Source organism: Panthera uncia, chromosome F1 (assembly GCF_023721935.1).
Source record: "Panthera uncia isolate 11264 chromosome F1, Puncia_PCG_1.0, whole genome shotgun sequence".
Lineage (NCBI taxonomy): Eukaryota > Metazoa > Chordata > Mammalia > Carnivora > Felidae > Panthera > Panthera uncia.
This window is the reverse complement of record NC_064813.1, coordinates 31,384,466-31,398,723: the sequence shown is the minus strand read 5'-3', so window position 1 is coordinate 31,398,723 and position 14,258 is coordinate 31,384,466. Positions and strand designations below refer to the sequence as shown.

The 14,258-nt window shown below is 44.8% G+C and overlaps 1 protein-coding gene across 1 annotated transcript in view; it reads right to left on the bottom strand.

Annotated features, from left to right (window-relative positions):
* KCNH1 (potassium voltage-gated channel subfamily H member 1) overlaps positions 1-14,258 on the bottom strand; it is a 331,323-nt gene that overhangs the window by 102,844 nt on the left and 214,221 nt on the right. Inside the window, exons 5-6 of the mRNA XM_049635049.1 lie at positions 12,438-12,637; positions 5,973-6,225 (exon numbers count right to left, since the gene is read on the bottom strand). Of these exons, the coding sequence (XP_049491006.1) occupies positions 5,973-6,225; positions 12,438-12,637 (453 nt within the window). The remainder of the gene's footprint in view (positions 1-5,972; positions 6,226-12,437; positions 12,638-14,258) is intronic.

Below are 14,258 nucleotides of genomic sequence, written 5' to 3'. Positions count from 1 at the left end.
TTCATATGCTTTAGGCTAATGTAATAAAAGGTCCCTGCCATGTGCTTCCCTGCCTTACTACTTTCTACAATGTCATCCTCTGATCACATTCTACCAAAAACATCAAGCAGTGACTGCCTAAAGCAATGTTTCTCATGGTACAGGTCTAACCATATGCAATGGAACCACCCAGAGGAGAGAGGGCTTGTGAACAATGCAGATTCCAAGACTCCATCCTAGAGCTGGGGAGGGGACAGGGAATCTTCATTGAGCACCAGAGTTCCAGCTGAGTCTTGTGTTCACTAAAGTTGAGAACCACTGGCCACATGTAAATTCTCCTCATTCTACTCTCTTCACACTGGTCCCTGAATATGCCTACATATATCCCCACCTCCAGTGACTCTCTAGACTTATGCTACTCTTCCCACTTCAAGCCACAGCCTACAAACACTCCTACTAGTCCTTTCAAGCCTAGTCAACTCCTGCCTCCTCCATGAATATGTACCTGTGTTACTTACTGTCACTAATCATGCATTTGTCTCCCCAAGTAGAACAGAACATTCAACCAAGACAAGGATTTTCTCTACACCACCCATCTTGCAAAGAGACTAACACACTGTTATGCTGTGATAGTTGCTAACTAAATAGATGCCACATTAATAGTCAACCAAGGTCAGTAGACACAAAGAAACTAAGCAAAGATGAGTGTCTTCTAAAGTAGGAATCATGAGAAGGGGGTGTTCATTAAAAAAAAAAAAGATTGCATCATGAAAAAGCATTTACAACTTTATGTGCACATTTAAGGAGAATCTACATGTAAATCCTAGTTCAATAGTGACAGGACCGCAAGTAGCAAGTTAACTCTGAGTGTCTGATGAGCCACGGCCTGTCAATCTTGCCCATGGCTGCTCCCCTTCCTTGGGCAGGCTCTGACCCAGCCAGAAGTCAAAAAGAGTTTCTACTAGTTGAGAGCCATGCCTAGATGTATTCTAAAAGGTACTATAAACTCAGTGAAATAAACCCTTCATCTTTCATCCTCCTCTGGCTCTGCTGCCTGTCCATGCAGTGCCAGAACCGATTCCCTCCCACCACCTCCCACAGCCCGGAGGCCATCCCTTCCCTAATATCTCTGGGCTCTGGCTCTTCTCCACATCTCCCTTCTACCACCATACGTAGGCCCTCATCGTTTCTCGCCCAAGTGTCCTAGCAAACCTCCATGCCTCTGTATTTGTGGAACCCAAATCTTTATGGAAACTCTTTCTGAGCTCTTCAACCCCACAAGATAACATCCAGACCCTTATTCTGGACCATGGGACCCTTCACATCCCACTCTCTAACTGCCTTTCAATTCAATTCAATTCAACTCAACTCAACTCAATTCAATTCAATTCCACAAACAGCCCCTGGTGCCTTCCATATGCTGAGCCAAGCTACAGATATGAAATCAAAGGATATCAGTTCACAAGAAGGACAAATGAGTAAACATGCAATTGATGCAGTGTGATGGGAATAGGAGAAGCACAGGAGGCCTTGGAGACTTTATCAATTAGTGGTGGAACTCCTGCAGGGAATTAGTGCAGAACCAGGACTGTAGCTAAATCTCCAGTTCCAGGGTTCTCTCCCCAACTCAGTGCAGTCTGGCCAAAGAGATTCTGTCTTGCCCAGGAGAATGAAAAACCACCAAACCAAAACAAAAAGAAGAGACACGAGATGATCCATGGTTAAAATACAAATTAAGTATTAAAATGCAAAACCCATAGAAGTTACTGTAGGGACACTAAATCACAGTGAAACAAAATCATTTAAACACTGCATTTTAAGATGGAAACACAGGGAGATGGATCACACTCAAGCAGAGCCCTGATGAAAGTCTATGACTCATCTCCTTTGGTCAAGTAACACGGATCCGAGATAACAACTTCCCTGCAGGTGCTTGGGCATTTCCATCGCTTGGGCTGGGGCAAAATGGTTACCTATACCTTTCTATTCTGATATCTATGAAAAATGAGATGAAAATTACTTTAAAAATATAATGAATAAAATGTACATGTGAAAAGCTTGAATTTATTTCAGAGAATGAAGAAAGTAAATTTGAGAACACATTTATGATTTCCAAGAGAATTCTGAGAGAAGAGTGGGAAGGTGTTCTCTCAAACATAAGGCAAAGAACATCAGAGGAAAAGGAGATTCTAAGAGATTATCCAGTATATTCTCTGCCCACAGGGGACGGGCAAGCCTTTCAATCCACAAGAGCTATTGTCTATGTTTGTGTTTTTAAACTGCAGGCTTTGGAGTCAGTTAAGAAAGCAATTCAGTGAGTCATGACGTCAATTTCCTTTTAAATGAAAGAGAATGGAATCTAATAGAAAACACCAGGTTGCATCTCATGCAGCAAGAGTAAGCACTGAGCTTGATGTATAACTGTGTGTGTGTGTGTGTGTGTGTGTGTTCGCTGACGACACAATACACCATTTCATATGGTGAGATGAATCAAGAAAGTCTGACGAACACTCTTCTAGAAAACTCTTCTAGGGTTCTGTATTTAGCACATACTAAACATACTCAGGGATACAGACCCTTTTCCTCATTCTCATGCTAAAATTAAACAGAATATTAGAACTGGAAGGAACAAATTAACAGCATGCAAATGAGTGAACTGATAACAAGACAGTAGAGACAACTGAATGAGACAGAGGAGCTTTGGGCTTTTTCTAAAGCCTTCCGCTTCATGATAACTAAGGATTCCTGGCTATTTCTTTTCCTTGTGGGAGCACTAGATACGGTACCTGCGCAATAATTACTTGTCCAGTGATCCTTTAGATCCTTTAGAAGTGGTAACACTTATCAAGCAGCGTGACTGTTGCCTTTTCAATAATGTCAGTCTCCTGCATTTATAGAAGCTCCTTGAAGTCTGGGCTAATGTGTGGTTCACTGATAACCCCAATTCTATGACAGTGCCTGGTAAGTAGTAGGTGTTCAATAAATTGTGGTTGGATTGAACTAAAATGCATCCAAAGGGAATCAAGATCTGGTTCTAGTAACCATTTGTCACCTGAACCCCCTTTGCAAGAAAAAATCAAGTTCAGTAAATTGAGCAAAAGATACCCTAATTGGGAAAAAACAACAATAACAACAAAACTCTGAACTTAAGTTTCCAGGGAGCAAATCACTCTTGGCCCAGAGGTCAAGTAAGTTCAAAGGACTTGTTTCATGCCCTTGTATTAGAATAAGAGCCACTTGAAATATTACAGGCTTTTTAGGATGTCAAGCTTGGACCTACTTTTTGGATCTAATCTGGCCCCTGGGGACACAAAGAAGAAGCTTCTTCTAGTCTGGACAGCTTCAGGGCAACAACCACTCTGAATCTGAAGCTGCTGTGTTATTGTGGAGGTCCTGTCCACATTGCTAACTGAAGCAGGCAGGATGTCCAGAGGGCCGGAGACAGAGGGCTGAATTTGGAGAACCTGTCGACTGACCAAGTAAATCAACAGTGGAGCAAGGCCTGGTTTGCTTCCCTACAAGAATCCCCGGCTGAGGAGAATTGAGACCCAGCAGGGAAGTAGTCATTTGTCTTCCTCAACCATCCAGTAGCTCTTGTCTTATCTCCATGCCTCAGTGTCCAACCCCAACTCCGAATATGCAGCTGTTTGAGCTCATTAAGGATGCTCTGCTTATGAGGATGCAAGGGGGATGGTGCTGGTCACCAGCATAGACTCCTTGGAAAGGCATATGGTGAGTTCTCACTGAGGGGGATCAGTGAAAGATGCCCTTAACTGAAGGATCAATTCAAATTCAAATTCAATTCCAATTACAACTCAAAGGAGAGCTCACTAGCCACTACTCTTCTTCTCAGCCGGGTGAATATCTCAGCAGTGATTTCCAATAGAAAGTCCTCTCTATCCAGGACACAGATGAGTATTAAAAGAAGAGATAAATGGCCTCTCCCTGCTGCCATCCCGAAACAGTGGCCCTACCCTTTGTGCGTTCTGTTCCTATACGCAGTAAAATCTCAGCTTTCTGTGGATGAGGAAGGCAAGGAACAGAATAACCCTGTCTGCAGAGCAGGAATCCAGACCTTTATTTTAGCAAAAAAACCAGTTACAACTTTCACCCCACACCCGGTCTCTATCCCAGGCTCCCTCTGACCATCTGCCATCTCATGCTGAAGGAATATAAATCATCCTTGGGTTAACCTGAGCAGAATGTAATCAAGAGGGCAAGTTGGCTTGCGGCCAGAGGAGCAAGAGAAAGGCTGCATATCATGTACTCCAAAATCAAGCAGGAACAAAATTTGAGTCATATATATATATTCTTAGATACTTAGTTTGTATTCTTAGTTTGAATCTCACGTCTAACATCCATGTAACCTAACCTCTCCCTGCCTCAGTTTCCTAAGAAATCATATGTAAAGGATTAAAGATGTCCACAATTCCTAGCAGTACCTGGCAATCTACATAAATTATTGTGAGGATTACAGTATTACCAAATGGATCAGCGTACAGGTTTTGGGCTCAGAGGGACTCCAGGATGCTGGCTCCATGGACCTCATCCACTGTGAGGCCTTGGGAGAGTTCCCTAACCTCTCTGAGTTTTCACTGGCTCATCTACAAAATGGGGATAATGGGGTGCCTTGGGGGCTCAGTTGGTTAAGCGCGTCCGATTCTTGATCTCAGCTCAGGTCGTGATCTCACAGTTCGTGGGATCGAGTCCCTAGTTTGGCTGTGCGCTGACAGAGTGGAGCCTGCTTCGGATTTTCTCTCTCAAATAAATAAACATGTTTTAAAAATGGGGATAATAAAATCACTTCATAGGGTTACCATAAGGCTAAAATGAGAATACATATGTAAAATGCCTGCACAGACTAGATGACAGTAAATGATGGCTATTACTATGATGGCTTGTCCCTTCAGAGAGGTGGACCTGTCCCCAGTAAAGAGCTGTTGTGTAGCTACCTCAGGCAATCAGATGAATCCTTCAAAGGCCACTGATGCTCAAAATGCCAAAATACCAACATGTCTCCCTATGACCCCATTCCTCCTCCCACATCCCCTAGTACAGTGGGTGGCACACAGGCTTCCTTGTCACCCAAGTGAGAAATCCCGCAGTCCCCATCCACTCTTCCCTCTCCCCCGACAGCAAACCCACCATCTGTTGATTCTACTTCTTGAATGAGTCAACTCCATTTGCTTCTCTGCACGTGCCCTCCACTACGTCAGTTCAGGGCCCCATCAACCTGCCCCTGGATAGCATGTCTCCAACCTCATCTCGCTGCCCCAGCCATCCCCCTTCAGTCACTCCCCAAGCAGCAATGACAGCCATCTTTCTACAGTTCAAATACAACTGTGCCTCTCTCCTGCTTTACACCCCTTCGCTGGCTCCCTGAAATAAAGCCCAAGTCCCTTAACGTGGCTCCCAGAGCCTGCCATGATCTGCCCAGGGCTTAGCTCCCTCCCGGCCTCATCTCTCCCTGTGGCCCTTCTTGTTTTGTGTGCTTCGGCCATGCTAAAGGGGAAACACTGGCAATTCTACAAATGAATCATGCTCTCTCTCAACAGGGATGCTCTCTCTCTCTCAATACAGCATGAGTTTTCCCCTCTGCTTAGGACACTCCTTTGTCCCTTCTCCTCTGCAGTCTTTAGGTTTCAGCTTAGGTATCATTTCTTCCAGAAAGTCTTACTGCCACTGGAACACTGACTTGGATACCTCTTGCACTGTATGCAGGTATCTGCTCATTTGTGCATCTCCTCTAGTAGCCTGGGAGCCCCTTGAAGACAAAACCCATTTTTGTCATTGAAATACTCCAAGTGCCTAAGACAGCAGCTGGCACAAAACAGGCACTGAAATATTTGTTTGTAGGATAGACGCTAGCAACCGACCTTGCTCTGAGGAGCAATCTCTCCCTGGTTGAAGGTAGCAGTGGCACTGAGCTTTCCGGTAGCTTAAGCCCACCCTGGGCACCAGAGGTATATGTCCAGCAAAAGCAACACACTTACCTAGAATAGCCACCACCTCATCATCCTGGATCACCTCCAGGGAGCCGGAGACCACGAAGCAGAGGCTGTCAACACTCTCTCCTGCATGGTAGATAAGGTCCCCTGGGGCGCAGTGCACTGTCTGAAACTCCATGGCCAGTGCCCGCAGGCAGCCGTCACTGGCCAACCGGAAAGCTGGGTGCTCCTTGAACACCTTGCGATTCAGGTGCACGCAGATGTCAGCTCTCATGTCCTTGGGGCAGATCTGCAGAACCTGGCCGGGCACAGGAACAAACAGAGTCAGGGTCCTCACTGTGGTCTCCATCCCGTTGCCCCTCAGGACTCCAGGGGCGGAAGTAACCCCCACTGGGCTAGACTGCCCTCTTCAGTGCACTGGTGGACAGGACAGCCACAGTCCCTATGCTCATGGAGCTTACACTCTTGTGGGAGAGATAAGCAGTGACCACAAAAATCCGTGCTAAATGCTCAGAAGAAGGGCTGGAGAGTCAGGGCTAGGAGTACATGGGACTTTCTCTCTCTCTCTCTCTCTCTCTCTCTCTCTCTCTCTCTCTCTTTTAATTTAATTTTATTTTAATTTTATTTAAAAACGTTTTTTAATGTTTATTTATTTTTGAGAGAGAGAGACAGAGTGTGAGTGGGAGAGGGGCAGAGAGAGAGGGAGAAACAGAATCCAAAGCAGGCTCCAGGCTCTGAGCTGTCAGCACAGAGCCCGACACAGGGCTCGAAATCATAGACTGCGAGATCATGACCTGAGCCGAAGTCAGATACTTAACTGACTGAGCCACCCAGGCGCCCCTATATGGGACTCTTTAGATCCATATTTGGGGAAGCCTTCTCTGAGGAGGGGGCATTTAAGCTGATACCTGCAACATATGTCAGAGGGAACCATGTGAAAGAGAACATTTCAGCAGAAAGGCAAAGGCTGCGAGGGGACCCAAGCAATAACCGATGTGAAAGATGTGAAAATGTGAAAGGGGGGCAACTGGTAGGAGATGAGATTTCAGGAGAATGCCAAGTGTGCATGAAGAGAATTTAGATTATGAAAAGCCTTTGATTTCATTCTGAGCGTGATGGGGACACACTGGAGGATTATTATGACACGCGGGGGAGTGACAAGATGGAACTATATTTTAAGATGGAGTCACAGGGCCCTGACCAAGGGGTGGCAAGGATGGAGCTATGGAATTGAGTTAGGCCACTGCTGCAAGCATCCTGGTGAGAAATAAGGAGACCTGAACTGGGGTGCTAGCTGGGAAGCCAGTGAGCAGTGGTCTAATTCAGAATGTATTTTGGAGACAGAACTGACACTACTGATGGACTGAATATGGGTGTGGCTTAGAGAAATAAAGTAATAATCAGTGAGCACTTAATGCGTGCCAGGCATTGCTAAGTGCTTTAAAGTCACTCATTCGTTTCATACTTATTTATTGAGCACTTATTATATGCCAAGAATCATTCTAGGCTCTGAGGATGTAGTGGTGAACAATACAGACAAAAATCCTTGCCCTTGTGTAACTTACCACCTGGTGAGAAGAGACAAATAATAACCAAATAAGTAAAATCCAGCAATGATTTTACATTTTTAAGTGTTACATGCACTTAGTAGCTAATTTAATCCTCACATAACCCTATGATGTGAGTGCAAGTATTATATCATCATACAGACAAGGAAACTGAGGCACAGGGGAGATAAATAATCTCCCCAAAGTTACATAGTTGGAAAATGGCAGAGCTGGGCTCTCTAACTAGGTAGTCTGAGTCCACAGCTTAGTTTAGATACTAACCACTCCTTATATCGCGTAGCTGCCCAAACTAAATGCACTTGTAATTTGACTCTTAGCATCTAGAAAGTCAAGACAGAAGGGGAACTATAAGAGGTCATATGGGTCTTCTCTTTCGAGAAAGGAAAATTTTTCAGCCTTTTCTAGGGGGAGAAATAGTTCCCTGGACCAAATTTTGTAAGAAAACACTGCATGGCTCCTTACATAGCAAGCATTAAGTAACACAATAGGATGCCTTCAAATGGACTTTTCCAGAAAAATTTAGGAGTGTTCTGTTTTTGTTTTTTTCTTTAGGAGTGTTCTTAAAATAATCCTTTCTCCCATCCTAGCCTAGTGAACAAAGCTGGGGGCATAAAATCAAACACGTTCAGTGAAGACATTCCCTTGGGGTACCTGCACCCCTCCCTGCTTCCCTGCTTTCTCTGCACCCATGTGCCTCTGTGGCTGGCGCTCCCCTTGGAATCTGGAAATTTCTCAGCCTCCTTCAAAACTCTGTCCAAGTCTCACCATGCCCATGACAATTTTGCTCATACTCCATCCTGTCAGGTGCCCCTGCACTCTGCGTGGAAGTGAGGCAGTGGACAGAGGAGGTCAAACAGTTGAAATCCCAGCTCCTTCCCCTCCAAGTGACCTAACTGCTCTACCCTTCAGTTTCTCCCATAAAATGCATATTGGCTTGTGAGGATGAAATGAAATTACATCTACTGGTAATTTCCCCAGGAATAGCGCGGGACCCAGGAAGGGACTCCATACATGCTCTGTGCACCTCTTCCTTCTTGCTCTTGGGTGGCTGGATGCTGAGAAAGTAAGCAGGATCTCTGAGACAGGGACAGAGCACAGACTGAGGCAGAGGAAAATTCAGACTGCCAAGGCTTAGAATGAACGCTTGCTAAGTATTTCCCTCCTTGAGGCTCATTAAAAACAAGACTCCTGTTAAATGCAGATTTAATTTGGATCCTCTTTTCCCCAAGCAGAACACCAGGGAGTGAAGAACACTTGCATGTCATGTCAAAACTGTGCTCAGGAGTTCAAAGCCAAGATTTATTCTCCAGGTGACTTCACCTGTAAATATTTGGTTTCCCCTGGGCTGGGCTTTGCTGGCAGAGGCTGCAAGTGAAAGAGCCCTTGGAATGGAGACAATGTTTTATTCATGAGGACTGCTCCCGGAGCCACTGGAAAGCACGTGTGAGGAGGAGAGGGAGCCCAGGAGTAGAGAAATCCGGACAGTCATGGCCATCAGATATCTCCATCATTCTTCTGTTGGTTCTACACTGGACAGGTTAGAGGGGTCCTAAATACTCCTCTCTGAGCTGAATGCTTCTCAGCTGGAGACCCCTTCCTGGGCACCTTCCTTTCTGTTTGGTTCTTAGGACACACCATCCCTGCTGGTTCCTGAGGGCCTCAAAGGCCAATGGGAAATGTCGCCACAGAGGCTCATGGGACCTCCCCAGGCTGGACAGGACAGATACATGGTTGAGAGAACAGACTTTAAGGTCAGGCAGACCTGGATTCAATTCCTGACTTTAACATTTACTATTTGTGTGAACTTGAAGCAATACTTAGTTTCTTTTCCCAAGTCTTCATTTTTGAACATGAGTAAGGAATTCTGAAGATTCCATGAGCTGGTGTGTGGAAAGTCCTGGTACAATGCCTGACACACACAAGTGCTCAGTGCATGTGAGCTCGTGTTTCTGATTTTGTTACCACAGCAGAGCAACAGGTCAGCCTGAGAGAGCCTCTGAAGTCCAGAAGGTCATAGCCAAAGGGGCCTTAGAGGTTGGCCTTAGTATTAAAAGGCATCTAGTTTCATGTGTTACAGACATGGAAACTGAAGCTCAGAGGGACAGGTGACATGTTCACGGTCACCAGCTAATTACTGATCAAACTAGAGGAGCCCAGCACTGCCACCCTCCCACCCCCCACCCCCACATACCCCTAGACTTCTGTGGTCATCACTGACCATTCTGACTCAGGATGGAGGGGAGGGGAACCAGGGACAGGCTTGGGACCACAAGACTGGACCCCTCCCCAAAAGTCGTCCACCAAAAGCCCCCGCCAGGAAGAGGGGGTACCCAGGCCAGGCTGGGCTCTGCAGTGAGTTGCCACAGTATTCCCTCTTCACCTAGAGCAGGACCTGCTGCAAATCCCAAAGCCTGCCAGGAAAGGGAGATGGCAGGGAGGGGCAGGGCAAATGCTGACTAGGCGCCATCTCCCATGGGTAGCCACCCAGCCCAGCCCTGCAGTTGGGTGGGGAAGGGCTTCTTTCCAGACAACCAGATTTACAAAGCCATCCTGGCCCCTGGGAAAGGAGCCCCAGGGCTGAGAGATCAAAGTTCCTTTCTGCTCCATCAGCTGCCAGGCACCCACAGAACCTACGTGCCTCGTTGAATGAGGCAAAAACAACAGGCGCAGTTAGGGCAGGTGGTTGGCAAAGCCAGAGACTAAGACCTGCCCGGCTGATTCTCTGCCTAGGTGAGAAATGAGGGCAACTCCATCTGGACTCATCTTCTTATCCTTCTTCCCTCCAGTACAGTTTTAAATTAAAAAAAAAAAAAAGTAATAGTAGGAAAAGCTTCCAAGTCAGACAAAAATTGGATTCAAACTCTGACTTTGCCATTGTTAACTCTACGACCAGAGGCAGTTAACAAGACTAATTGGGCCTCTGTGTCCTCATCTCTTGGGTAGAAATAACAGTAGGTCCCTCCCAGAGTTGCTGTAGAGCATAACTGACACATGAATGCAGGGCCAGGCACACGGAAACCGTGGTAAATACTTGTTTGTTTGTTTTTTTAATGTTTATTTATTTTTGAGAGAGAGAGAGACAGAGAGACAGAGCATGAGTGGGGGAGGGGCAGAGAGAGAGGGAGACAGAATCCGAAGCAGGCTCCAGGCTCTGAGCTGTCAGCACAGAGCCTGATGCAGGGCTCGAACTCACAAGCTGTGAGATCGTGACCTGAGCTAAAGTCGGACACTCAAGCGACTGAGCCACCCAGGCACACCTCTTTTTTTTTTTCTTAAAGGTAGGATTCCCTCCCAGCACAGAGCCCAACATGGGGCTTAAACTCATGACCCTGAGATCAAGGCCTGACCTGAGATCAAAAGTCGGATGCTTAGTCATCCGACTTAGGCTCAGGTTATGATCTCATGGTTCGTAGGTTTGAGCCCCACGTCAGGCTCTGTGCTGCCAGCTGAGAGCCTGGAGCCTGCTTCAGATTCTGTCTCCCTCTCTCTCTGCCCCTCCCCTGCTCATGCCCTGTCTCTCAAAAATGAATAAATGTTAAAAAAGATAATAAAAACAAACAAACAAAAAGAGTCGAATGCTTAACTAACTGAACTACCCGGGCGCCCCATTAAGTATCTGTTCTTAATGTGTGTTCAAGGCATGGTAGCTGGTGCTATGGTGGTATGCTTATTATGTTGCTGTTGTGATTATGGCAGATCTTCAACAAAACCGAACGATCATTCCTTTTAAGTTGGAATCCGTTCAATTGAGTTCAAGGTTTCCTTTCAAACGGTCAACTCTCAACTAACTATTCTAACGGAGGAAGAGCAGGAGCAAGGATAGCTGATCCAAAGCCAGTTGAATTTGGCTTTGAATGTGTTATATTTCTGCAACAGCATTATATTTCTGTTTTTCTTATTCTAACAATGAAAGGAATCAGAATTCCCCAAGCCCTTAGAGATTAGCAGTAAAAAGAGAAGTGTGGTTGAAAATACTGAGAAGTAGAGAAAAATGGACATAGGATTACATTTTTGCTGATAGAAATATACACAGGAGATAATTCCTAAATGAATAGAAACCCACCGTACCTTTTCTGTATTCTTCCCAGCCACCAAATTTTCTTCACTTTATTGAAATACATCTAGAATCATGCAACTCGTAGAGAAAAATAAGGATTTACTGTTGTTTCCATTTTCCAGATAGGAAAACAGATACCTTAGCCTTAGAGAGATGTCTGATGTTCTGCTCAAGCCAACGACTACTAAGGCGCAAGCCCTTCGTAAGTATTCCCCAGACTCATCTGATGAATAGGATCACCTGGGCACTTGTTAAAGATGCAGATTTCTCCTCAAACCTTCCCCTCCACCAAATTCTGATTTCATACATCTGGGATAGAGGCTGGGAATCTGTTTTTAATGACCACGAATCACAGGATTCTCATCAGAGCTGAGACTGCAGTGAGGCAACAGTCTCGAGCTAAAAACTCAGTAATCAAGATAAATTATAGTTTAATACAATATCTCAAAAAATCAGAATTCATGCAAAAAAAAATCCACGATGAACAAAATATCAAAAATTTGAATAAAGATAGAATCAGTGGCAATGCTGTGCCATCTCGGAGCCCGAGGCTAAAGGAAAAGTAGTCACAACGATTACCTCACTCTGGATGGCCCTGAGTCTTATCATCATATAAGTTAGACTTCCAGTTCCTCTCTTATCTAAGAGATACATGCTGTCTTTCTAGTTTTTTAAATAAAGGCTCCGAATCTCTTAATTGCTGGTCTTTGAGCAAAGCTGAGCTGAAAGACATCAAAACCTCTGGAGGTAGGATGTGGGAACCCCAAACTACCCAAATGAATTCTGATGCACAGCCAGGTTAGAGAACCACTGCCCTAGGAGTGCCTCAGGTCTCTCTGGGAAAGCCAACACACAGGGCCTACCTGAGCTTGTCACCCTCCTTACCTTCTCTGTGTCGATGCCTCTGGACATGGACCAGGTAGACACGATATAATCCATGACTCGCTCACTCAAGCCCTTTGGCACCTGGTAGAGCTTCAGGAAGTCCCGAACGCTATTGAGCATCTCATGGTACCGGTTGGTGTTGGCGTACATCTGCTGGAAAATGGTCGTCACGTTCCCAAAGATGGTGGCATAGAGAAGTGCTGAAGCAGGAAGACAAGAGACAACACATGAGTGGTCCTTGAACCAGGACCCAAGAATGCTCAACTTGTCCAGAGCAGGCCAATGGCCAGAGCTGCTCCCCACCTAGGACAGACTGTCCTGACCTTTGCAGGAGAACCTCAAAAAGTTTGAGCCATGCCTAAGGCCACCAGTCAAATATGTTATTCTGTATCAGCCCAATTCCTAACTTACTGGCAAGTAATCTTCTTCAAGCTCCTCTTGTGCCAAGTACTATGCTACCTGCCGAGGACAGGATGGTGAATGAAACATTTAGTCTTGGCTTTCACACAGGAAACAATGTAGTGCAAGGACAGACCCCGAATCCATCATCACAAACAATTAAATAACAGCAAGTCTGCCAAGCAATGAAGGATGTTCTTTATAGCTTTGCTTCACACTTATTGTTAAGGTACATGTAAATATACTAATCCACTGTGATACGGCTCCTGGGGAAAATAGCACGGCTTTCACACGGCGAGAATAAAATCAGGTCTCCTCTGAGATACAAGTACATACCATGTGCTCCTACTGCTCCCCCTACATTGGTGTCAGGAAAGAGGACCATTACATCATCGCCAAACCCCACCTTCTACCTCTAACTCCCATTTGCCCTTGAAGGCTGAGCTCAAGTGCCACCACTTCCAGTAAGCCTCCCCATGAAGGTGACCATGACTCCCCAGGCATATTTCTACACAGCTGGAAATAGTATATAAACCATTTTGCAACTATATGCTTCTTTCTTTCCTGGTGCCTGTATGGGTTGCTTGAAGGCTGGACCCATCTTTTTCTTGCTATTGTATCCCCGGGAGCTACCACTATGCCAGTACCCGATAAGTATCTGTCAAATTATTTTTTAAAACTTAATAAATACTTATTTGTGAAGTTCACACATGTTTTTGCTCTGCTTTTTTTAAAAAAAATTGAGTTATTGTTGACATATAATAAACTGAACATTTAAAGTATACAATCTGATAAGTTTTGACATATGTATACACCCATAAAACCATCACCACAATCAAATTAGTGAACATTTCCATCACTTCCCAAAAAGTTGGGTCATGGACCTTTATAATCCTTCCCATTCCCAAGTGATTGCTGATATTTTCTGTTACCATAAATTAGCTTGCATTCTCAAGAATTTTCTATAAATGTTATCATACAATATATACTCTTTTTAAACATTTTATTTAGATATAATTCATAACCCTAAAATACACCTACTTAAAGTATACAATTAAATGGCTGTTATTTACAGAGTTGTGCAATCACTGTATCTATGTTTAGAATATTTTCATCCCCCTCCCAAAGAAACGCCATACCCATTATCAGTCATTCCGCATTTCCCTCCCAATCCCCTAGCCCTAGACAACCAGTAATCTGCTTTCTGTTTGTATAGATTTGCCTACTCTGGACCTCTCAAATAAATTAAATCATACAAGATATGAACTTATGTGGCTGGTTCCTTTCATTTAACACAGTGTTTACAAGGTTCATCCATGTTGCAACATGTATTGGTACTTCATTCCTTTTTATTGTTGAATAAATAATATTCAAGGATATTGACAAGCCATATTTCATTTATCCATTCATCAGTTCATGGGC